The sequence below is a fragment of the Vombatus ursinus genome, unplaced genomic scaffold (assembly GCF_900497805.2).
Source record: "Vombatus ursinus unplaced genomic scaffold, bare-nosed wombat genome assembly UNPS02009205.1, whole genome shotgun sequence".
Taxonomy (NCBI): Eukaryota; Metazoa; Chordata; class Mammalia; order Diprotodontia; family Vombatidae; genus Vombatus; species Vombatus ursinus.
In genome coordinates this window covers 44,091,803-44,117,302 of record NW_020948983.1, presented here as the reverse complement: position 1 = coordinate 44,117,302, position 25,500 = coordinate 44,091,803, and the positions used below count along the sequence as shown (strand labels likewise).

The 25,500-nt window shown below is 35.5% G+C and overlaps 1 protein-coding gene across 2 annotated transcripts in view; it reads left to right on the top strand.

Moving 5' to 3' along the window:
* The window catches only part of CERS3 (ceramide synthase 3), a 98,088-nt gene that overhangs the window by 10,344 nt on the left and 62,244 nt on the right, over positions 1-25,500 (top strand). For both annotated transcript variants that reach the window (XM_027852182.1, XM_027852181.1), the window contains exons 3-4: positions 12,928-13,101; positions 17,857-17,971. In XM_027852182.1, the coding sequence (XP_027707983.1) occupies positions 12,929-13,101; positions 17,857-17,971 (288 nt within the window). In that variant the 5' untranslated portion in view covers position 12,928. The remainder of the gene's footprint in view (positions 1-12,927; positions 13,102-17,856; positions 17,972-25,500) is intronic.

Below are 25,500 nucleotides of genomic sequence, written 5' to 3'. Positions count from 1 at the left end.
AAGATCATTTAGTACTTTCCATTGTAGTAATGACCCATTTTTTGCATAGACCAACATCTTACACTGTATACCAAAGTAAAGTCAAAATGGGTACACAATTTAGATATAAAGGCTGATACTATAAACAAACTGGGAGAGCAAGGACTAGTTTACCTGTCAGATTTATGGAGAATGGAAGAATTTGTGACCAAACAAGAGATAGAGAGCATTGTGAAGTGCAAAATGAATAATTTTAATTACTTTAAATTGAAAAGTTTTTGCACAAACAAGGCCAATGCAACCAAGATTAAGAGGGAAGCAGAAAATTGGGAATTTTTATAATCATTGTCTCTGATAAATGCGTCATTTCTAAAATATATAAAGAAGTGAATCAAATTTATAAGAATACAAGTCATTCCCCAATTGATAAATGGTCAAAGGGTATGAATAGGCAGTTTTCAGATGAAGAAATTAAAGCTATCTATAATCATGTGAAAAAAATGCTCTAAATCACTATCAAAACAACTCTTAGGTACCACATCACACCTATCAGATTGGCTAACATGACAAAACAAGAAAATTATAAATGCTGAAGAAGATGTGGGAAAACTGGAATACTAATTCATTGTCGGTGGAGTTGACTGATCCAACCATTCTGGAGAGCAATTTGGAATCATGCCCAAAGGGCTATAAAAATGTGCATACCCTTTGACCCAGCAATATCACTTCTAGGGCTATATCCCAAAGAGATAATAAAAATGGGAGAAGGACCCACATGTACAAAAATATTTATAGCAGCTCTTTTTGTGGTGTTCACAAGTTGGAAATTGAGGGCATACCCATTAATTGGGGAATGGCTCGACAAGTTGTGGTATATGAATGTAAAGGAATATTATTATGCTATAAGAAATGATGAGCAGGCAGACTTCAGAAAAACCTGGAAAGACTTATGTGAACTGATGCTGAGTGAAATGAGTAGAACCAAGAGAACATTGTACACAGTAACAGCCACATTGTGTGATGGCTAACTTTGATAGACTTAGCTATTCTCAGCAATACAAGGATCTAAGACAACTCCAAAAGACTCATGATGGAAAATGCTACCCATATCCAGAGAAAGAACTATGGAGTCTGAATGCAGATTGAAGCATACTATTTTCTCTCTCTCTCTTTGTTTTGTTTCTTCTTTCTCGTGGTTCTTCCTATTTGTTCTAATTCTTCTTTACGACATGACTAATATGTCTAATAACAATGTATATGCAGAGCCTATATCAGATTGCATGCCCTCTTAGGGAGGGGAGAAGGGAGGGAGGTGGAGAAAATTTAAAACTCAAAAACTTATGGAAGTGAATACTGAAAACTAAAATAAATGAATTTTTTTAAATGACCCCCTTTTTTTAGGAACAAGATTCAGATAAGTCATATGATACATTACCAACCACATATTAAACAATTTATTTCAGAAAAAAAGTTAGTGGATAGCTTATGGTGATTATTTTTTTTTAATTTTTAGAACTCGTATGATTTGGATGTCCTACCTTCAGATCTCTCTACCTCCACTGGAAATTTTTCTTTTTGGAGGGTGAGGGAATATGTGCGGTTGAGTAGGAAATATGATTTTGTCACTTCAGCTAGTTTTCATACCAATCTTGTATTTGCTCAGTTAGTTTTAGGCATCAAAACTTGATAGAGCTAAGTGTTAGACAAGCCAGAGTCTCTGTAGGTACAATTACAGAATTCCTATGCTTGAAAAATGGCTGGAACCAGCCCTAAATGAGGACAGCAGGTGGTTAACTGCCATCTGAGCAGGCTTGGAACCACTCTGGGAAATAACTTACTTAGAGAAACATCTCTGTGTGGGAAATCTTCGGCAAACAACAATGGATAGTAATTTTGCCCTGTGCTCTTCTAGGAACTAAAGTTCATTAGCTCAGTATTTATTTTAGGAAAAGACTATTTGGATGACAGCCTGGACAAGGGATTATTGGGCAAGTTTTCCTTTTAAAAAATAAAGAAACACTGCTCTGGAAAGAAAAGACTCAGACAATGATGTGTACTTAACACAATGTCTGGAGTATAGTTCGTACTTAATAAATGTTTATTGACTGATTGAATGAAACTTAGGAGTAACTGTTGTGGCTTTGGCCACATCCAGGTGCCAAATGCTTCATCAGCATTTTTCTTTCTTTTTGACAATCATATTTTCAAGATCAATCCTCCCCCCCCAAAATAAAAATAAAAGACAAAGCTTTGGAGAGAAGGGAAAGGTCTGGCTATAACCCATTGATGATTTATAGGCTTGTAATAACAATGGTTAGTCATAATCTTGAGGGCCTACTTCTAAGAGAATAAGGGGCCAGTCAATCCTAACCACTAATCCTAAATTAATTTTACATTTTTCAATAAGAAAGGCTTGAAGTAAGGTAACAAAGAGCAGTAGAATCACAGTAAGGTCTTTGTGGTATCACTAGGGACCAAAAATCATACCAGAAGGGACAAATTAGAGGAACTCTCCTCTCCTCCATCCCTCCTTATTTTCTACCGTTAGAAACCAGTTTTATTCCTCTCATATATTTGGTCTTTTAATATTTCCCTGAGATTGTAATTCAAATATATAAACATTGGGGTTGTTGCAGGACTCAATTACCAAAGGAGAATATTAATAGGCAATGGAAGTACAGTGGTGCTCCTTCATCAGCTGAATCAGGCTAATACCACAGAGTGAATTCCCATGATGCCAGTCACTGCAGAACTCTAGTGAAATCAGACTGCTAGATAACCTGCCGGGAAAAAGTGTTTTGTTTTTTCCTTAAATTTATCATCAGAGAACAATAGAGATTATTGGTGTTATTCCTTTTTTGTCTTCTTCCTTTAGAAAGCCTTTCTGACAGCTATCACATAATAGTTGTAATGCTTTCTTATGAGCATGCTGTAGTTGTTTGATATTTTCTAGAACTGTATTAAATTCCTTTGTAAAAGCTAATAAAGATGCTAGATTTAATATCAAAATATTTTAATACTTCTATGTATCTGAGGTTTTACTGTTATGGGTACACCCTCTAATAGTACAGATTTTAACCCATCCATGCCTTCTGATCTTGTGCCATTTTTGTTCATGATTTTCAATCAAACAAAAAACATTTATTAAGCACCTACTATATTCCAGGCACTGTGCTAAGTGGTGAAAATACAAATATTAATAAAAAGAAAGAGAAGACCTACCTTCAAGGAATTTACAAGCTAATGAGGGAAGACAAAACAAAAAAGGAAGCTGAAAAGCAAAATAAGGTGGACTAGGTAAGGGGTGAGGAGAGGAGGAGAAGGTATTGGATAAGGAGACATTGTGGAAAAGTCAAAGAAGTCACAAAGTAGTGCAACCAGGTGAGAAAAGAGATGTTCTGAGCTGAATTCTCTCCTTAAATGGAGGTTTGGAGTTCATGGCCTCAGCTTCCAAACAGAGAGGCAGAGACTGATGATGAAGTAGAGGATCAAGGCTGAGATCTTACTGGTTGATAAGGACATCTGAATAATGAGACATGGTGCTGCTCCATTCCTGGGACACAGTGGAGAACTCAGTCTGATAAGTCCTAAAGTAGTGCAGACATGGGAAAAGTGCTGGAAGTCTATTAAGCTTCTTGACATGGTATGGGTGCCATTGTAGTACACAGGCTGTCTATCCAGTATTTTTCATCTTTACCACATGTCTGATCCACCTATTTTTCTGGTCATACTTTTTCATGTAGTTATTTTATTTTTTAAAAATATGTTTATATTTATTTCATTAAATATTTCCCAATTGCATTTAATTTTTTTAATTCATTAAAAATTTTTTGAATTTCAAATTCTTCTCTTCTCACAACCCCTTCACCCGTTGAGAAGGCAAGCAATATATCAATTATACATGAGAAGTCATGCAAAACATATTTCCATATTAGCTGTATTGCAAAGAAAAGACATTTAATATTTCTGCTTTTCTGCTTCTAAAGTCTAAGATGGGAAAGTTGAGATCCCTCACTAGTATAGTTTTACTACCTATTTTCTCCTATAACTCATTTAACTTTAAATTTAACATAGAATTTGGATGCTATGACATTTGGTGCATATATATTTAGTATTGATATTACTTCCTAGTCTTTTAGCAAGTTGTACCTTTTAGCAAGTTGTAGTTTTCCTACTTATCCCTTTTACTTAGGTCTATTTTTGCTTTTGCTTTGTCTATGATTGTGATTGTGACCCTTGCCTTTTTTATCAGCTAAAGCATAATAGATTCTGGTCCAGGCAGTTATTTTAACTTTATGTGTTTTTGTGTTTCTAGTGAGTTTCTTATAAACAATATATTGTTGGATTTTGGTTTCTAACCCATTCTGCTATCCACTTCCATTTTATGTGTGAATTCATCCCGTTCATTTTCAGTTATGATTGCTAACTGTGCATTTCCCTCCATCTTAGTTTCTTCTATTTATCACTCTCTCTCTCTCTTTTTATCCTGTCTCTCCTTCAAAATGTTTTAGTTCTGATCACTATCTTCCTTTCCAAAGGAAGGGAAATACAGACAGTCCTCCCTTTTGTTGCCCCTGTTTTCTCTTATCCCTTTCCCCTTTTACTTCCCTATTGGGTAAGATAGATTTCTATACCCAATTGAGTGTGCACAGATATTTTTCCTTCTTTGCATTAATTCAGATAGCATTGCCTTCCATCCCACATATTCACTTCTTCTGTAAAAGCTTTTCTTTTTGTACCTTTTTAATGTGAGCTAATTTTCCCTATACTTCCTCTTTTCCCCTCCTCTCAGTTCATCTGTCTTTCCCACCTATTCATTTTTTTTTAAAGATCATCCCAACATAATCAACTCACTCTCATGCACTCTATATAGACTCCTTCTAATTGCCCTAACAATCATAAATATGTATCATCTTCCCATATAGGAAAGAAAACAGTTTAATCTTATTGAATCTCTCAGGATTTCTCTTTCATATTTACCTCTTTATGCTTCTCTTGTGTCTTCTCTTTGAAAGTCAGATTTTCTTATCATCTCTCATCTTTTCATCAGGAACACTTGAAAGTCCTCTATTTCATTAAATATCTATTGAATGATAATACTCAGTTTTGCTGGTAGATTATTCTTGGTTATAATCTTAGATCTTTTGCCTTCCCAAATATAAATTCTAAGCCCTTCACTCCTTTAATGTAGTACCTGCTAAATCTTGTGTCATTCTGACTATGATTCCATGATATTTGAATGATATCTTTCTGGCTGTTTGAAGTATTTTCTTTTCAACCTAGGAGCTCTGGAATTTGGCTATAATATTCCTGTGTATTTTCATTTTGGAATATCTTTCAGGTGTTGGATTCTTTCAATTTTTGTTTTACCCTCTGATTCTAGGTTATTGGCAGTTTTCCTTGAGAATTTCTTGAAATATGATGTCTAGGCTCTTTCTTTGATCATGGCTTTCAGTTAGGCCAATAATTCTTTATTTATCTCTCCTCAAACTATTTTCCAGTCAGTTGTTTTTCAAATAATAATTTTTTCTTCTTCTTTTTAAAAAAAAATGTTTTGACTTTGTTTTATTTTTTATTGATGTCTCATGGAATCCTTAGCTTCCACTTATCCAATTCTAATTTTTAAAGAATCATCTTCTTCAATGAGTTTTTGTACCTCTTTTTCCATTTGGTCAATTTTGTTTTTTAAGGAATTATTTTCATCAGTGAAGTTTTGCACCACCTTTTCCATTTGGCTGATTCTGTTTTTTAGAGTATTATTTTCTTTAGTATTTTTTTGCACCTCTTTAACCAATCTGTTGTTTTTTTCTCCATAATTTTCTTCTCTTGCTTTCATTTCTTTACCCAATCTTTACTCTAACACTCTGATTTTGAAAATTAATTTTAGGGGCAGCTAGGTGGTGCAGTGGATAGAGCACCGGCCCTGAAGTCAGGAGAACCTGCATTCAAATCTGGCCTCAGACACATAACACTCACTAGCTGTGTGACCCTGGGCAAGTCACTTAACCCCATTGCCTAGCCAAAAAAAAAAGAAAAAAGGAAATTAATTTTAGCTCTTCCAGGAATTCTTATTGGGTTTGCATCTAATTTAACATTTTTTTCTTTGAGGCTTTGTTTGTAGCTGTTCTGACATTGTTATCTTCTTTTGAGTCTGTGTCTTTGTCTTCAGTGTCACCATAGTAGATTTTTATACAAATAGCTCTCACTTTCTGTAAATTTGCATTATGCAAATTCTAGTCCCCTGAGGGCAGGCAGCAGGACCCCTGCAGGTTAGACACTAAAGCTGCTCTGGCTATGGTGGCCCCAGGCATTGAAGCTGGGCTTCCAGGTGTAGAACCCAGGAGGAGAGGAGTCCCCAAACTTCCTGAAGGGAGAGGAGGTCTCTGGAACAGTTCACTTATGTTAAATGAGAACTATCTGAAGTCAGGTTCTATTGCTCATTTTTCCAGCTGATATTTTAACTTGGAATTCTATGCTAAAGTTGGGCTCTTTTCCTGGGGTGGGTGTGTAGAGTAGGAGGAGCACACTCTCCAGCTTCAGGCCTTTTTGCACTGCTGTTTTCAGAGCTAGCTCTGGGAGTTTGGAAGTTTTTGGTGTTTCCAACAGGGTGTGACCTGGGGAGAGATATGGTCACTGCTTTCCTGGTCCTTACCCAAGAAAGGTCCCTTACTGCTCCTCAGAGCCACCTATTCTTTTGGGATCTGAAGTGATACAGCTCTTCAGGGCCCTTAGTCCCTTTAAACCGGAAGTAATGCTGCTCCTCAGAGCCCCTGTTCCCTTTAAACCAAAAGTAATGCTGCTCCTCAGAGTAAGTGATCCTGCTCCTCAGAGCCCCTGTTCTTTTGAAACCAGTAGTGATGCTGCTCCTCAGAGCCCCTGTTCCCTTTAAACCGGAAGTGATCCTGCTCCTCAGAGCCCCTGTTCCCTTTAAACCGGAAGTGATCCTGCTCCTCAGAGCGCCTGTTCTTTTGAAACCAGTAGTGATCCTGCTCCTCAGAGCCCCTGTTCCCTTGGTACCACAAGGGACACTGTTCCTCACAGTCTGATCCCTTGTGACTGAAAGTGATACTGCTCCTCAGGGCCCCTGCTCCTTCTTGAATGAAAATGCTCCTCTTCGCCCTTGAACTGTGATCAGGAAGTGGGTATAAACAATGGAGTTGCTCCTGCATCAAGGGCTCGCACAGGGGTCCCCTGTAACCTTTTTCTGGCCAGTTTCTGGCTTGAGAGCTGCAGAAGTTGCTATTGCCAAGGTCTGGTCCCACCACTGGTGTTACATTCACGTGGGCTGCGAGCCAGCCTCTGCCCTCTTGTCACAGATCTCTCCCCGATCTAGTCATCTTTGGCTTGAAGAATGTCTTACCTGACCTTTTGTTGGCTCTGCCACTCCAGAATCCTATCGGATGCTTTATTTTAAAGCTGTTTGGAGGAGGAAATTAGAAGAACTCGACCGAGTGCTTCTTCTACTTTGCCCTCTTGGCTTTGCCCCTATCCTCTCCTGGAAATTACCTCTGGTCATGTATTTCTTGATAATATCTTAATGCCACTTCTCCTAGATAATTCTTCATGTTTTCTAATACGCTCATGCCTGCCTATATCTACCTTGCATCCCTCCTCAACTCTTAGAGTGACCTACAATTTTAATACCACTGAAATTTTGGTATTCCATGCTTTGCCGTCTTTTAGCTTCATGTGAAGAATGTTGGTATTTGTAAAGATGGGCCTTTGTTTTAAGGAGAAAGTTGAAGACATTCAAAATACCCTATAGTTTCTGAAATACAGTCTAGCTTGCTCTCTGAGCCCAGCTAATTGCCATCTGCAATATTTGTCCAAGATATATATCCTGATGGACGTACTTTATGGGCTATCTACCTGACCGCCTGTCTGGACAGTATGCATTCTTGATTTGTTTACTTTTTCCAGTGTTGATAGTTTGGTCTAATGCTTCTGAGTGATTATGGATCTCATTTAGGAGGCTTTGCAAGATCCTGGGGCTTGATGCAGTCAGCACAATGTCATACAGTAACAGAAGCATCTGGAGGACCTGACTATCCTTTCATTTGAACTCTGTACTGAACATCTTCTGTGGCAGTGGCAAACATTTTTTGGCAGATATTTATATCCCTCTTTCATATCTTACTTGATATTTATATTAATGGTTTCTCAAACTATACTGTCTCTATTGTTACATTTTTCAAGGAATCTTCTGAGATTGTAGCATATGCATAGGCCCTTGCCAAGGGCTTGGGAAGTATAAGAGTCTTTAGGACAGTACTACAAAATTATTATGGTCTTTGTCTTGTTTCTTTAAGTTTGCATCTTAGCTATGCATGAACTAAAGTTTTTCTTAATCTTTTAAAAATTATTCTGTAGTTTGTGTTTCTTAAAGCTTTAGTAAATCTAGGTATTTATAGTCCACTTTTTTCACTATGCCTTCAGTGATTTGATCTGCACTGATAGGATAACCATCCCTCATAGTAAGTTGATCTTTCTCCATTCATTTTGAGTTATCTACATCAAACTGCATAACCAAAGGAATTAAGTGCTTGTCAAGTTGGATTTAGATCTGGCATAGGGCTTCAAATTGTTCATGTACAACAAATAGCTGATAGTATTCATCTTCATGTTTTCTGTTAAATTAATGAGCACTGCTATTTAGTTGAATTTTTAAAGTCAGTCCTGAAGATAGTCAAATAGATTCAGTGAGTTTTCACTGAGGTTTAGTAAAATAAAACTGTTTTGGCCTGTTATAAATTAGATAGCTCTTCAGACTCATATAGTATCTTTCTTTTCAATAGGATATCCATTTCCCTTGCTTTGCTTCAGAGTGAACCTTTATATTGTTCAAAATTCCCAGTAGCTCTGAACCTAGGAACACTATATTGCCTGTTCCATAACCATTTTTATAAAGTAAGTGGTCAGATCCAGCAGTCCTCCCAGTTTTCTCTTGCCTTCCAATTGATTAGGTAATGTGAACATTGAAAGAAAGAGCATATGAATGTAAGAGTTCCTTTCTTTCTCTTTTATTTCCTTCAACTTGGCCAATTATTCCTGACTCCTCTTGTCTTTTAAGCCTACTTCATCTCAGTACCTCCTCCCAGAGGATTTTTTTCCTTAGCACGTATGGAAATAAGCCAATGATTAGACTTATCTGTGGACAGTGCAAGCTGTAGTTCACTATGATTTCAGTCTGGTCTACAATTCTTCACTGAAAAGTCAAGTTTCTTATTTTTATTCCCTTTGAAAAAAACATTATTTCCAATTGCTAATAAATTCTCAACCCAAATAGTCTGACTTCTTCAGTCTTAGCTTTTAAGTTCATATTTAAAAGTGGCTATAGGCCTTCTTCCTTTGACTTCATCAACTTTTAAAAATTTTGTATCCATTGAGTCAAAAAGTAATGAGTCATAAAAATCCATGCTGGCTAGGTTTTCTCTCTGCAAGCTAATAGCAGATGGAAGTAGAGAAAGTTAGACTTAACCATTCACTAGCATTAGCAGGTGGCCAAACACAGTTGTGTCTGTGATGCCACCATCACAATCACTGCTTCCTCAGAGGAAGCATAAATTAACTAGAGATAAGCTATTTTACTTAGTTGTTTCTCTTCAAAAAAAGCAGGTGCAGTCATAGTATAGTACTTAGACAACATAACAGGGAAAAAACTTTAACTGGAGAGAAAAAAAATTAGGCTGAGGGGAACTGGAAAGGAAGGAAATAAAAATGTGTTTACAGCAAAGAAAATACTAAATAGGTTTGTGAATTATATTGACAGGTGATTTTATAGCCAAAAAACAAACAAAACAAAAACCTTAGAGTTGGGCTATAAGAATGAAAATGAGAGAATAGTGGTGATTTTAACTTATAAGTCTAAGAGGTTCCTGAGGGCAGTGTCACAAGTAGTGAATTGTTTATGACTTAGCAGATGGATAGAACAACTGAGGTCATTGAGTTACAGAGCCATAGTGAACTTTCAGGTTTACTTCATTGCAAGAAGTTTTGTGGGACTTTTAAAAATGTATGTATCTCTCTATCTTGGTATTTATAAGCTGCTTATCTTTTTAGCTAGACATTGCTAAAGTACTGTGGCACATAAACAATTGGCACAAAGTTCCTTGAAGATCTTGTTTCAAGTATAAGTTCCACATCTTGATAACAACCTTGCCTTCTTCTAAGGCTTTCCTGGGGATCAGTCACCTCTCTGGCACTTAGCATCCCAGCAGACTTAAAAAATGTCAGCTGGTGCCACTGGCAAGCCTGAAGCATAGGTGTGGGAATAGGAAGAGGGAGGAAGAAGGAAGGAAGTAGAGAAAAAGAAATGTAGAGAGAAGGAAATGGTAGAATGCCACCAGCAGTCTCCTCATTTGCCGAAGTAGTCTCTTCACTTCCCCTCCTGGGAAACAAAATGAAGTTGTTTTTGACATGATTTATGTTTTGAAGGAGAATCCTCAGAAGAAGCTCCTCAGCTAAATGTAGAGCTCAGGGAACTGAAGTGGTTTAGACATTGGAAGTTGGGGGAGACTTTAGAGAGTCAGCTAGCCAACTCTTTCATTTTACATAGGAGGAACAGAACCATTTACCTAACCAAGGATGAAGAGGTGACAGGATCAGTAGAGGGCAACAAATAAAAGATCTGGAGTGCTAAACTGGCAAAGGAGCTATTGCACCAAGGATAGTAGCCTGTTTCCTCACTAATGACACTGAATGGAAAAAAAAATGAGGGAGCATGCATGTCCCAACTTTGCTTATTTTGCTCTTACAGTTTAACCTTCGGTGGGAAGAACTAGGTGCAGGTGATGGAAATTTCAGTAAAGCAGGTTTAGACTTCGTGTAACAAAAATTTTCCTAACCATTAGCACTATACCAAAGTACAACAAATTGCCTTGGCAAGGGTTCCCCCATGCTAGAGGTCTTTAAGCAAAAGCTGGATGAACACTTGTGGGTTATGTTGCAGAGGGCATTCCTGTTTAGGCACCATTTTGGATCAGGTTTCCTTTGAGGTCCCTACCAACTCTGAGATTCTGTATTTAAGTTACTCATTCTCAACTTGAGAGAGACAGAACGTGGTGGGGAGGTTCACAGGAGGCTAGGGGGGAAAAGGCAGGTTGGGTTCCTTCTCTACAATCAGTGGAGAGAGGATTTTTACTTTAAGCTATATACTGGACATCTTTATTCTTGGGGTATTGTCATGATCTCTAAGAGACATAATGGTTTAGGTTTTTCCTCAAGACTTGTTCTTTTATCAAGATGTTGCCACAGTCATGAGCTGGCCCAAAGTCATTTGTGCTTTAAAAGTAAATCAGTCTTATGAGTTAGAGAATATATGGAGGTAGAGGATAGATGGAGGTTGGGAAAAGTAGTGGTGATAAGGGATATTGAAGAAGTTTCTCAGTTGAAATTTTGTAGTAGATAAGGGAAGAAAGAAAATTGTTGTTTTTTGGGTTTTTTTTTTCTGAAGCAATTTGAACAGCATTCCTGAAAAAGGCCACAAAGAATTTCTGAGTTTTTATACCATCTTCTATTATATGTCTTTTGTTGTGTGCTAAAATAGTAGTGGCTTTTATATTTCTATTCGTAGTCTGCCTGCAAAACAAAAATAGCTATTTAGTATAGTAACCTATAGAGTATCTTGATAGACTATTTTTTAAAATAAGGCTTTATATTTGACACAAACTTTAATGTTCAGGAGTTCATTATAATGGCGCCTGCTAGAGCCATTGGACTTCAAGGTCTGTGAGCAGTTTTGTCATAAACCTGGACTTCCAGCAGTTTATGGCTTCCAGTAAAATGTTTTGCTTTAGGCTAAAATCTTACATAAAAGAACTCTGAACAGAAACAATTGTTCCTTTATTTACATGTTTTCAGAAGAAAAAAATAGGTTATTTCTTAGTGATGCTTTCCTGACATTAAAAATTAAATGGGTGAGTTAATGTTTCAAGGAGCCTACTGTGAGTAGTGATTTTTGAATATAGTGTCTGGGTTTTTTTTTTTAATGAATACAGACATACATATACATACTTATAATTAACATAATCAATATGAGCTATTTATTCTTGACACCATTAGCTGAATAAAAGTTCTGCCTATTGACTCCCAAATACACCTATGTGAAAAAGACTGATTTTAATTATAATTTTCTATCCCACCTGGAGTTTCATTTCTAGAGGGAAAGTGTAATTTTTATACCTATTTGTATGATAGTTATTAGATCATTCTTCAGTGTAATAGTAAAAATACTCATATTTTCTGTAATTCACCCAGTCCTATCCCCACTGGAGCTCATGGGTAGAAGTATAGAATTGATAGATCAATAGATAAGCACACAGGAGCCAATAACATATTGAAGCATATTCTTTGTGTGTGAGAAGCTTGACAACCTTTCTCTTGGTGTCTAGTGCAGTTCTGATGTGACTTAAGAGTATTCTTGATTCAAGGTCACTTTCCAAAGCAGAAGGTCACCAGGGTTTATTTACCTCATAGAGTTGTTGTGAGGAAACAGTTTTATAAACTTTAAAATACTAGATAAATGGGAGTTATTTGATCCATAAGTGTAACATGTAAGCTTAATGGGTAAAATGTGAGAGACAGCATGGTGTGGTGGGTAGACAGCTCTCTATAGACACACTGGAGGACAGATAGACAGACTCTAGGTATGAGTCCAAGTCTACCTATGGCATATGCTGGTGATGTGACTCTGGGGAAGTCACTTTTAATGCTCTGGTAACTTTCTGAAACAATAAGTTACAGAAAAGGTACCCAACTGCTGAGGTAATTTCTTTATTCAGGAATTCTCTATATCATTGAATTCGTGAGTTCATGAAGCTTCAGTCTAGTTGATAATATCAACTTAAATCTATCTGTGTGAGAGGGTACTTATGTCTAGTGCACAGTGTTTGATATGAACTTGTTTTTTTCTTATGGTATTGACTTCTTATTCTTTTTCTCCTTCCTTAGAATGTTTCAAACAATTAAAGAATGGTTCTGGTTGGAAGAATTATGGCTTCCTCCCACAATGAAATGGTCAGATCTTGAAGATCATGATGGACTTGTCTTTGTAAAACCTTCTCATTTATATATAACAGTTCCCTGTGCTTTCCTCTTATTGATCATCAGATACTTTTTTGAAAGGTAAGTTGCCTGTGTGTTTTGTTTCTTCCATCCACTTACTTTCTTTGTCTAAAAAAAAAGTAATCATTAATTTCATAAAGAAGCAATTTTAGGAAAGTTTATGAATTAAAATTGTGTCAGTCTATAAATTTAGCAAGAAGGAAAAACTGGCAAAAGTTTAAAATAATAATAATAGTAATAATAACTAGCATTTATATAGTTCTTTAAGATTTGCAAAGCACTTTACATTTTATCTCATTTGATCCTTATGACAGTGTTGTGAAGTAGGTCCTATTATTATCTTCATTTTATAGATGAGAAAACTGAGGCTGAAGGAGTTTAAATAATTTGCAGATGACACAGTTATTAAATATTTAAGGTATGATTTGAACTCAGGCTTTCCTGACTACAAGTGGATCATTAGTGTTTTCTTCAGTGATAGCTCCAATTCTGTCCCAATTCTGTCTTCTTGCTCAGCAGCCATTCAGTTTCAGAACTGAAAATTAGCAACCCTCTTAGATTATTAGGAACTTGGAGACACAAACTGGGAAAGGAGACAAAGTGATTTAGAAGGTGATGTATGCATTTAAGACTGCTTTCCCTCAACCTTCAGTTACAAATTTTAAGGACTTCTAGTCTAGGTTAGCATTTCCAATCAGTATGCCCTGATGCTTCTATGCCTTATGAGAACCACTTTAGTATGTAGTAAGAATAACTATAATAATAGCAAGAATTTTTATAGCTCTTTAAGATTTGTAAAGTGCTTTACAAATATGATCTCATTTTCTTTTCATAACAGCTCTGGGAGATAAATGCTATTATTACTCCAATGTTAAAATGGAAGAAACTGAGGTAGACAAAGTTTAAATGACTTGCCCAGATTTTCACAGTTAGTAAGTGTCTGAGTAAGATCCTCTTGACCCCAGGTGTAGTACTCGATTCATCTAAATGCCTAATATATCCAGATTTAAGGGTGATTTAAGAGGTATATAAGTTCAAGGGCCCACAAAATAAACAAATTAACCCATGTTAAAATATAGACCCTTGAGGTTCCAAGCAAAAATATCTGGAAGAGCTGCTTTACCTTTTGTTAATTATACACCATTTCCATGAAAGAAAAAGGAAGGCAGCCAGCAATTTCTCTAATACTTGTTTGTTCTCCTTCATTGTCAAAAAGCTAATCTTTATCTAATTAAGAGGATTTATTGTTTAAAAAGAGGGTCTGTGTTCTCAGAAAACGCTTGTGGGATTGAATTCTAGAGAAACAGCTCCTGAATTGTCTTGCAGGGTGGGACTGAATGGAGATCTGTGTATTTCATAGTTATCAAAACATAAGAAGACTTTTTTTCCCTGGGAAATTTGCTTTAAAAGACCTAGACCTTAAATACACACACACACACACAGAGACATATATACATAATACACTTTTGAATCTCCTATTATATACGTACACGTGTATATATATATGTGTATGTATATACATGTGTATGTATATAATAGAAAGTTCAAATGTGTATTATGTATACATACATATGTATACACATATTTATGCATGCATATACATACATGCACAGTGTATACATATATATTTTTATGCATGTGGTAGAGTGAAGACTCCCAAAATTCAGTAATATCCTTCCCCTCCCTGCCTCTTTTTTTTCTCTCTCCATGGAAGTGTTTAAAGAAAGCTCTGGATTCCTAGCTCCAATGTAGTTGGAACTTAGGGGGTGGTAAGGATGGCCCTGTGATATGGTTCTAAAAGAACAACCTTGAAACAATTAATCAAGTATTTATTAATTACGCCCTATGTGCTAGGCACAGGCCTAGGAGATGAGACCACTTTCCTGTGATTGGCTCTCATCATAGGATCATGCAATCATAGATTTAGAATTGTAAATGTAATTTAGAATTTAGAAGCCATGTAGTTTAAACCTTTCACTTTACAGGTAAAGAAACCGAAGTCCAGGGAGATTAAATACCTTACCCATGGTGACACAGGCAGTAAGCATCATCGTACATACCAAAAAAAAATGTTTTTTTCTTTCCAGTGACAGCTTTCTGCCTCTAGGATGAAACATAAATGCCTATGTTGAGCCTTCAAAGGCCCCACACAACATGGACCCAACCAATTTTTCCAGCCTCCTTAGACTTTATTCCCCCACCCACGTTCTTCAGTGCAGGCAAACTGACCTCCCTGTTCCTCTTTCAGGATACTTCATCTCCTTGCTTTTACACTAGTCATTTACCATATCTGAAATTCCCTCCATCCTGAGGCCTGCCTGACAGAATCCCTCTCTCTTTAAATAAACAACTCAAGACCATCATTTATATGAAAATACTTGCTTGATTCCCCCCCACCTACCCCCACTGCTCTTTACCTCCCTCTCAAATTTCCTTACATTTAACTAGGTTATATTTATTTGTTCTCTTTATGTTTATTCTGCATATAATTATATGTGTACTTATCTCCCGCATTAGAATGGAATCTTCTTGCAACAGGGATTACTTCATTCTTTGTACTTGTATCCAGCATAATGCCTAACACATAATTGATGCTCAATAAATACTAATCATTTGGTTGATTGATTGATTATTTAGGTCACACAATCTATCCTCCATTCCATCTCCTAGTTCCCTACTTTCACGGACTGACCCCCTTCCTGGAGTGCCTTTCTTCCTTACCACTGCCTATATTCCCCCCCTCCCTTAGAAAGCTTGGTCCAAGAACTCTCAGGCCCTTCCTAACCCTGCTTCTCCTCCATTACATCACATTTACTTTGTTTAGATTTTGTACCTACTTATTGTGTGTCTCCCAATAGAATGTAAGTTTTTGAGAGCAAGGGCTGGTTTGTTTTTGCCTTATATTTCAAAACCTAGCAAAGAGCTTGGCACATAGTGGGAACTTAATAAATGCCTTGTCAATGAATTAATTTAGTAGAATGTAAATACATATCCATATAAATATATTATAGAAATTGTGATATGTTTCTATCATTCTTAACCACAAAATAACTCCCCAAACCACAGTTTATCTTTGTAGACTTTTTTAGTTCCTAATGTGTGTTGATGGAAGAAAGAACTGAAATAGAACATTATATTGTTATGTTTTCCCATTCCCTTTCATTATAAGAATGCTATTTTCAGTTCTTAACTCTGGGCATATTCACTGAACAAGAAGGAATTGCCTTTTATTATTATTTTATCTAATCCTGTAATTTTCATTGGGTTAAGAGGGCCTGTAGTTTCATTAGCAAGATGGTATAATGAAAAGAGCAATATTTGAGATTGGAGATTTCAAATCCCTGCTCTGCTACTTACTACCTGTATGACCTTGGGCAAATCAATTAACTTCTCTGGACCTTAATCTTATCTGCAAAATGAGACAGTTGAACTCCATCCTACAGTGGAAAGAGTGTTGGAATTGGAGCCAGAGGACCAGGGTTCAAATCTAAGCCTGGCCATTTATTACCTGCATGACCTTGGACAAGTCTATTAAATTTCAGTTTCCTCTATAGATTGAGGAGATTGGACTTGATGATCTTTGGTAGCTATTGTTTGGTGTCCTTTTTAGTTTCAAATCTATGATCCTCTGAACTTTAAAATACACATATATTTTCTTATGCCAGTAGTTCAGAACTGGGTATAGTATGCTTGTCTCATGTTATCAAACAGTGAACTTAGATGTAAATCTTTTGCATGTTTTTATTTTGGTTTCATCTTATATTTTTTCATTTTTGCTCATGTTTCCTAAAAATTAACTTTCTGGGGGGCAACAATTAATTAAACATTATTAAGGTGATACTGTCAATTTATACTGGCTATATCTTTATTTGAAACATTGGATAAGATTTTGCCAGTCCCAGAGATACATGTTTTACAGAATAAATTTCTTAATTGGAAAATTCCAGATTTTTTTTATAAGTGGACACTTATTTTGCAACTATGACACCTAATTCCTCCAAAAGATGGATGAAATAGTTGGAATACCTTTGTTTGAAAGTTGTCAAATCTTGCCTTGCTTAGGAATTTTCAAGGATGTTTTAGTTTGTTTTTTCACGTTGCTGAATTTCCAATTTTTAGTTGACAGTATTAGGGCCTTTCCAAGGAAATTTTGGCTTGTTTGGAAGTTTGATGGCATATAAATCTTAACAAATAGTTTTGTGAGTTTTCCTGTTTTATTTTGTTAATCCCAGAGGTGTGAGTAAGAAACTGAACTAAATGACTGAATGTTTATTCCCAACTAAACCTTCTATCATTAAACACAGTAAATCCTAACCTGCAGATAAGACTTAAAGTTCAGGGCCATTGATAAAATGATAGGAAAGAAACTTGCCACTTAAAAATGCCAGAATCACTCAGAATTTAGAGTAGTAACATACCAAACTAGTTACATTTAAGCCCTTTTTGTCAAATGTGACTTTCTGGGAATAGAACAATTATTTATTTTAATTATTGGGAGTTATGAGAATGAAACTGAAAGAGGTAATGTAACTGTTTATTTTAATTCCTAAACTTGCATATAAACATGTTTTGATTGCCACAAACTGCATTTCAAAATTGTGTTTAGTGTTTTAATGTTTTTTTTTTTCCTTTTTAAGCTACTGCCTTTGTGCAAGTCCTAAAATGTTTCTTTCTCTGAACTTCTGCTATACAGATGTTTGATCCAGGCAAAGTCAGCAATAATACAAATAAATGACCAGCCTTTTGATAGAATCAGGAAATTACAGTTCCACTTTGAGGGCTAAGCTCTTCATTTTCTCTTTTATATTCTTACAGGTTTATTGCCACACCTCTAGCAAAGACTTTGGGCATAAAGAAAATCCCAAAGAAGATTCAGCACAATGCTGTCTTAGAGAACTTTTTCATCCAATCCGCCAGACATCCTTCCCAAGTAAGCATATTAATTCTTAGCAGATAGCTTTTGGATTAGAAAACCTCAGCCTTAATGTTTTAATCAGGCATCCATATTTTACCTCATCTGCTTAAGGAATCTCTTCCAGTTGACCTGTGAATGATTTGATTCATTTGGACTCATTTCATTATCCTGCTGACAGGGCACATAGCATCCAAAACAAAAAAAAAGTGATGGATAAATTTTAATGGTTGATTTAACATAAAGGAATCAGTGTTTAAGGTTGATATCTTTAATAGTAAGAGGATAAGTTATATTGATCAAAAGTGGACATCCCTAAAACAAAATTAACTGGAACTTATCTAAAATTTCATGCCTTTGATTTGCAGTGATGCCACAGAAACTCATTTGAACTCTGAACCAGACCTTTTATGATATAGGTCTGGCGACTTCATTTATTGTAGAAGAAATTCATAGTTCTAGAGATGACTGACTCTATTGATCAACATGAATGCATTATAGTTCAGACAGAGTAATTTCAAGAATATATTTTCACTTCTCTTACAAGTCCTCATATAAATCTGAATGATAAGGCAGGTCTTGAGTCTACACCCTTGGTCTTTAAGCAGGATTGACTTGTTTTGATCTGAAGGATAAATGACCTGGCAAGTCTAGGACAATTTCTTCCACCAATTTGCTCTGGAATATCCTTAATGCCCTGAACCATCCTTTTATTTTGATTGTTTGTTTGATGGTGATAAGGTACATTGATGACGGTTTAGTTTCCAGTTCACATATTCCTTAAACTCTACTAATGTAAATGAAAATACATTATTAGAAATTAATATATGCTGAATCTTCTGTGCTTTGCTAATCCTGTTGGCAATACCTCTTTACCTGAGTATTATGAGCAGCAGAAAATATTCCTTTAAGTTCAATGACAGGTAACAGTTAAGGTGTTTTGTTGTTGTTGTTGAGCCATTTTTTAGTCATGTCTGATTCTTCCTGACCCCATTTGGGGTTTTCTTGGCAAAGATACTGGAGTGGTTTGCCATTTCCTTCTCCAGCTCATTTTTCAGATGAGGAAACTGAGGCAAACAGGATTTAGCAACTTGCCCAAGGTCACACTTGACCTTGGCTAGCTTACTAGCTTGTCTGAGACTAGATATGAACTTATGAAGATGAGTCCTCCTGATTCCAAGCCCAGTGTTCTATCTACTATACCACCTAGCTGCCCTGGTTAAGGTGTTAAGTCATTATAAATGCCAAATTTGGCTCATTCAAAGTTGTTATGTATAGAGTTCATCGTGAATTCTAAATATAAGGCAGTCTCTTAACATATGATCAATAAATTGGCAAAAGTACATAAAATTGAAGCAACATGGAACACCCTAGCAATATAAACAACAATTTCCTCATCAGGCTATTGATTTTGAATATAAAATTTAACTCAGAACAGAGACTGATGGTGATGAAAAGACATGTGCTTTCATTAGCCCTGCAAGTTCATCAAAGTTCTTTATTGACTGCAAAAAGATATAGCATATCATTAGTTACCTCACACATCCATTCAGAGTCTTCTATCTTGCAGAAGCATATTCAATGTCAAAATTTCAGTTATTGAACTAACTGATATCAGTAAGAGTAGCTGGTATCTGTATAGTGCTTCAATGCTTATAAAACATTTTACGTTCATTTTTGTATTTGACTCCCGCAACAACCCTAGGAGGTAAATGCTGTTATTATTCACATTTTACAAATGAGGAAATTAAGGTTGAGAGAAGTTAAATGACTTATCCAGGCTCTCATTGCTAGTCAGTGTCAAAGGCAAAATTTGAACTCAAGTGTTTCTGAATCCGTATCCAACACTCTATCACATTTTTCATTAGCATGTCCTGTAGAGGCCATTCTAAACAGAGGTCTACTCAGGTTCCAGGGAATGAAACCATACTGCCTGCATCTGAGTTTGGTATTAGTGACAGACAAGGGTCAAGTGTAACAATGGCATGTTCTATAAAGCCTCTTAATGGTATGGAAGGAATCCTTGGCTTCTTGAAAGCTACAGCAATGAAATACCAGTCAAGCTTTTGCAATTTTGCCATACTGCAAAGACTTTTAGAGAATGATCTGGCAACAAGAGACTGTGCTTTTCAAAGAATATTCTAAGACTGGAGAAGCTTACTACCACCACGTTGGCCCTGAAAATGATGAAATATGGTTATGACGACCCATGAAGCAAAAGAAAAATGTAGTTTTTTTTTTGTTTTAGTCCTTCTAATTCAAATAGCCTAAGCCAAGTAGAAGTGATTCATTCCAACTTTAGTTTATTATAGCTAAAACCAACAAATTGCAACAATGGAAAATGGTGAAACTTTTTGTTTGTTTGTTTTGTTGGAAAATCACAATTTCTATGATTAATTTTAACAGCTTTAGACCATGGAAATAGTATCATCTAATGACAGCACAGTTTTAGCATGTGTAACAAAATCTTTGGAAATGTTCTATTCTGATTCTGTGGCTAGCTTTAGGTCATTCCTACTATGAAAAGGAAAAATTATTTCTCGGAAGGGTATGATATTGGCTTATGTCAGTGGGGTGTTAATACTTGTTTATAAAACAAGGTAAACTAGTGGTCAGAATTCTTCAAGTCATAATCCATCATGAGGTCATGAAATAACCAACTTGCTCTTACCTCAATCATGATTCTAACCTTGGTGTTTGGATTCTCATTTTTAATTAGGGGCTATATGAAATGTAAATTTCATATATTTTTTGTTATTGCAAATAGTCATGTGATTAATCAGGTTAGTTGAATGTAATTATTTATCTTTTAAGAGAAAAAAAGAAAGTGGAGGCTATTTCAGAGGTGGACTCCTTATTAGGGGCCTGAATCCATTTGGAATTTAAAAACTCAATTGGTCATAATTTTAACATAAGACATGAAGGGAAATATCATATTATCAGACATTTGCTCTGCTTATATGACTTGGAACTATATGCCAACTCTAAAACAAGTTATTCAAGACATTGAATTATGAATGAATCTGGTATGTTACACTCTTAGAATTTGGTTTGAATAAATAAAAGTAAACACAACAAGTGGTAAAAGCAAAACTTAATGAAATAAGTAGGTTTGCTATCAAAAAAGAAAAAAAAAATTTACCCAAAGAAAAACTTTACAAATCAGAGGAATTAACCACATAATAGTTAAAGAAAATCTTTTCAAAAAGAGCATTCTGTTTATGGAATTTCTGAATTTTAGAGCTATGTGGGCCTTTAGGCATTATCTAACCCAATCCCTTCATTGTACAGTAGGAAATAGAATCAAAGGGGTTATCATTTTATTAGGTCACATAGCTGAGATAGCCAATTATAGAACCTGAATTGTCATGCTCTTTCCATTATACAATATGACTCTTTTCAGTAAAGAAAAAAACAACACATATACGCACAGGATAGGTAGTAAACTTAAGATAGTAAATTAGTAGTTGCTGTACACAGTCTAAATTATTTGACAGTTCAGCATGATTTAATATAGCCCTAAATAGTATCATAAGTAATGGAATGAGACTTAAGCCCTATAGCTTGAATTATAGTGACTTGAATAATATTATGTTGGAAGGAACTCACTAGTATTCCATAGTCCTAGAAAAGACTGATTAGTGGTAAAAATAAATGAAGGGCAGGGATAAACAGAATACCATCAAGAATATGTATTGATGCATTGAATATATCATTCAAGATGTATGGTGGAAACAGTTGCTGTACCACACCAAGAAGGCAACAGAGGACTAATTGATATCACCAATTTATGTTGTGAAATCAAGGCATTATTTCTGTAACATCAGACTATAACCTACGTATATTGGTTATTAAAAAATTGACCATAGTTTTATATCATTGGAGTTTAGGAAAATAGAATATAATGATCCAGTAGTTTATAATAAATGACCCATCAATATATTCATATATATTATCAAAAAGAGATTCAAAATACTTCTGCACATTAGCTTAGAAAAGATTATGTAGATAAAACTGTCAAATATATAGAAAGGGGAATGCAAGGTTATTTGTTGAGTGTGACTAAAGATTTTGTAGTGATGATTCAGGATAGAAATTATTACCCCTAAAAAGTATTGCATACATATAGTGATGAAAAGTTTGGCAACATGTACAGATTGCGTATGATGTGGTTTTGTGACTAGTGACAATGGAACAAAGTATGCATCACTTTGGCTACCATGGATTGTACTCATATAAATAATAATATTATAATAATACTACTAAAATCATACATAGCAGCCAATCCTCAAATGTGACTTGATAAATTAACACAGGATTTAACACATATGAACCTAAGAAACACAATATATGTATATGTAGAGGTATATGTGCATACATATATGTGTAATGCGTATGTATATTAGTTTAACTACTTCAAGATGTATTGGGATAGTGCCATAGTAACAGACCAACAATTCTAGCCAACACATCAAACATTCTGCTATTTGATAAAACTAATGATGCAGTGAAACTTATTGTGCTAGCAGTTTTACTTTGTAAAAACATCAAAAAACATATGCCTCTTCCCCCCAAACCAACAAAATCCTCTCAACCTCCAAACCATAAATGTACTGCCATGATAAAGGAGTTGAGGCAAATGTGGAAATAATAGGGGCTATCATTTATATAGGGCTTTAAGATTTGCATGTTATCACATTTGATCTTCACAGAAACCCTGTTGCTTGGGCCACAGAGGTGATATGTCTGAAGGAGGATTTAAATTCTCTTTGGATCCAAATCCAGCACTGTATCCACTACTTTCAGTATTGGTCTCAAATGACAATCTAAAAATAAAGGGGGTTATCTTGAAGACTAAGGTGATTTCATGTATGGATCTGTAACGGCATCATAGTTGTACAGTAATTGTGGTGTCAGTTCAAAAGTCTCTCTCTCTCTCATCTTCTCTCCATCTGTTTATTGTTTGGAGTGGAGAGGATATGAGTAGAGTGGATGCAATTTCCACACTTCCATCTAGCTACCTTGGTACTGCAGAGTTTAGAGAAACTTTCAAGAGACAACTGAACACATCCCAGATATGTATTTCAACATTTCCTTGCATGCTTCATAGGGTTAGGTATGAGGACCAGATCTGTGCTTTCACTGGTTAGGAACTCTTAGGTAAGGAAATTCTCCCTACCAATGCAGGTCATCATCTTCTGTGTAATTTATAATCTTGGAGAGTTGCCTAGAACACTAAGAGATTAAGTGACTTGCCCAGGGTCATACTCCAGTATGTCAGAGGTAGAAACAGAATCCAAGTCTTCCTGGTTCTTAAATCAGCTCTTCATCTACTATGCCACACTGACTCTCTTTGTACGCTCCATACTTACTTTTTTATTTCACTATGTTAAATTAGCTTACTCTAATGCAAATATTAAATGTTGTCATAATGTCTCTTTTTTGTTATTACAAATAAAGCAGCTCTGAATGCTTTTTGTACAGATATGTTTTGGGGATGGGATTTTAGGTATGGTTTGAAAGATAAGATCCATTTTTGGCTTGTATTCCATATTTACATATTGCTGTCCAAAGCGTTTCTTCTAGTCTGTAGTCCTATCAACAGTTTCCTCATAGCCCTGTCAATATCTCCCCTCCCTGCCAAGTTTGGTAGGTTTAAAGTGACATCTTCAGGTTGTCTTGATTTGCATTTTCCTGATTATTAGGGAATTTGAGCAACCTCTCATGGGGTTATTAAAGTTGTATTTCTTCCTTTATAAATTGTCTAGTAAGTTTCCACTGGAAAGTATGTATTATTAGTCTTATAGATTTCCATATATATTCTGGATGTCACACCTTTATCTGGCATATTTGCTGCAAATATTTTTGCAATGTTTCAAGCTATATAAATTTTGTATAATAATCCAACATGATTTTATATATCCATGTTATTCCAGATACTAAGTCATTTTCTTATAGTAGCACATATTTCTCTTTCCCAAAAGAGAAGTAGGAATTGATTTCATCATTGAAATTATTTGGGAGTGGTCTTGAAATGTATCATATGTTACTGATTAAGTATGAAAACAAATGGTCAATATTGGTTTGAGTTCGCCCCAAGGTAATTTCCAGAATTGTTGAAAAGTATGATATGATAAAAAGACTACTGGACCAAGAATTAAGAGTTTTAGGACCAAATGTGCCACTAACTAACAATAACTTCTTAGAAAGAGCATGGTGTATTGAAAAGAATATGAAATTTTGACTAAAGACATCAAGGTTCAAGTCCTGGCTCAAACTTATTATCCATGACCAAAGACAAGTTATATAATTCTCACCCTCAGTGTAAGATAGAAAACAAGGTATAAGAAAAAGAATGTTGTATTTGGAACCAGAGGACCTGAATTCAAATCCCATCTGTATCATGTAATTTTGGGAAAGTCACTTAACCTTTCTGTGCCTCAGTTTCCTCATCTGTCACACGAGGTGGTTAAGCTAGATGACTTCTAAGGCCCTTCCAAATTCTAAATCTATGATGACAAACCACTTAAACTTTCAAGGCTTCAGTTTCCTCATCTGCAAATGAGAAGGTTGGACTGAATAATATTCAAGGTCCTTTATAGCTTTAAATCTGGGTTTCAATAACAGTATCTGTGAAGGGGTAATTAAACATCATAATCTCAGTGTTTCTTTAAGTTTTAAAAAATTCTTATTCTAAGTATACAGACCTCTTGATCATTTTCACTAACGTGTGAAAATAGTACATGTAATTTTTAAAAAATATTGTAATCTTCAAATAATTTATATTCGTAGTGAATGACTTTTTCTATGTTTTGTTATTTTTTTCTCCTAATACTGCTTTTAACTTGCTGTAGAAAAAGGTGCTGTAGTTTTAAAACTTTATGAACCTTCTCATGCCCAAAGTGGTAATATTTGTTGTTTGTCCAATTACCCTCTGCTTAGTTTGTACAAGTATTTCAAGGATCTGCGATTTAATTGATGTGGGCATTCCTTCAATAATGCAATTCATAACCTCTCCATGACTTAGGAGATAGTTTTTAAAAGTTGTTGCGACTGAAAAATTTATCACTTTTTGGCAAATAAGACTCTCTGAACTAGGAAAAAAATCCTCCCACTAAACCCAAACTCAAAACCTTTCCAGCCTTTTTATCATTTGCCAGATCATGCATTATACTGATAACCTTTGAGAACCAGGGTTGCTAGTATCCCAAGATAAGGTATTGGATGAACACTTAAATGGAAATACTAAACTGCAAATTGTCTACCTGGCTTTTGTGGCACAGATTTTTATGGTTTTAAAAACTAGGGCAAACTCAGATTTGTATTCCAGCATGTGTATTGTTAGAAATTATTATTGGATTATAGATGGCAGGTCTTGAAGAAATATCTTATTTATGAGAATCTCATAGAAGTTTGTTTCAAGTATAATCGGCATTAATTTAAAAAAAATTCTGAGCTCATAACTCAAAATGTCCACCCCAAGGTCATGCAGAAGATTGCTAATAGAGTTTCCTATAGTTCCACTACCATAACTAACATTTGGTCCT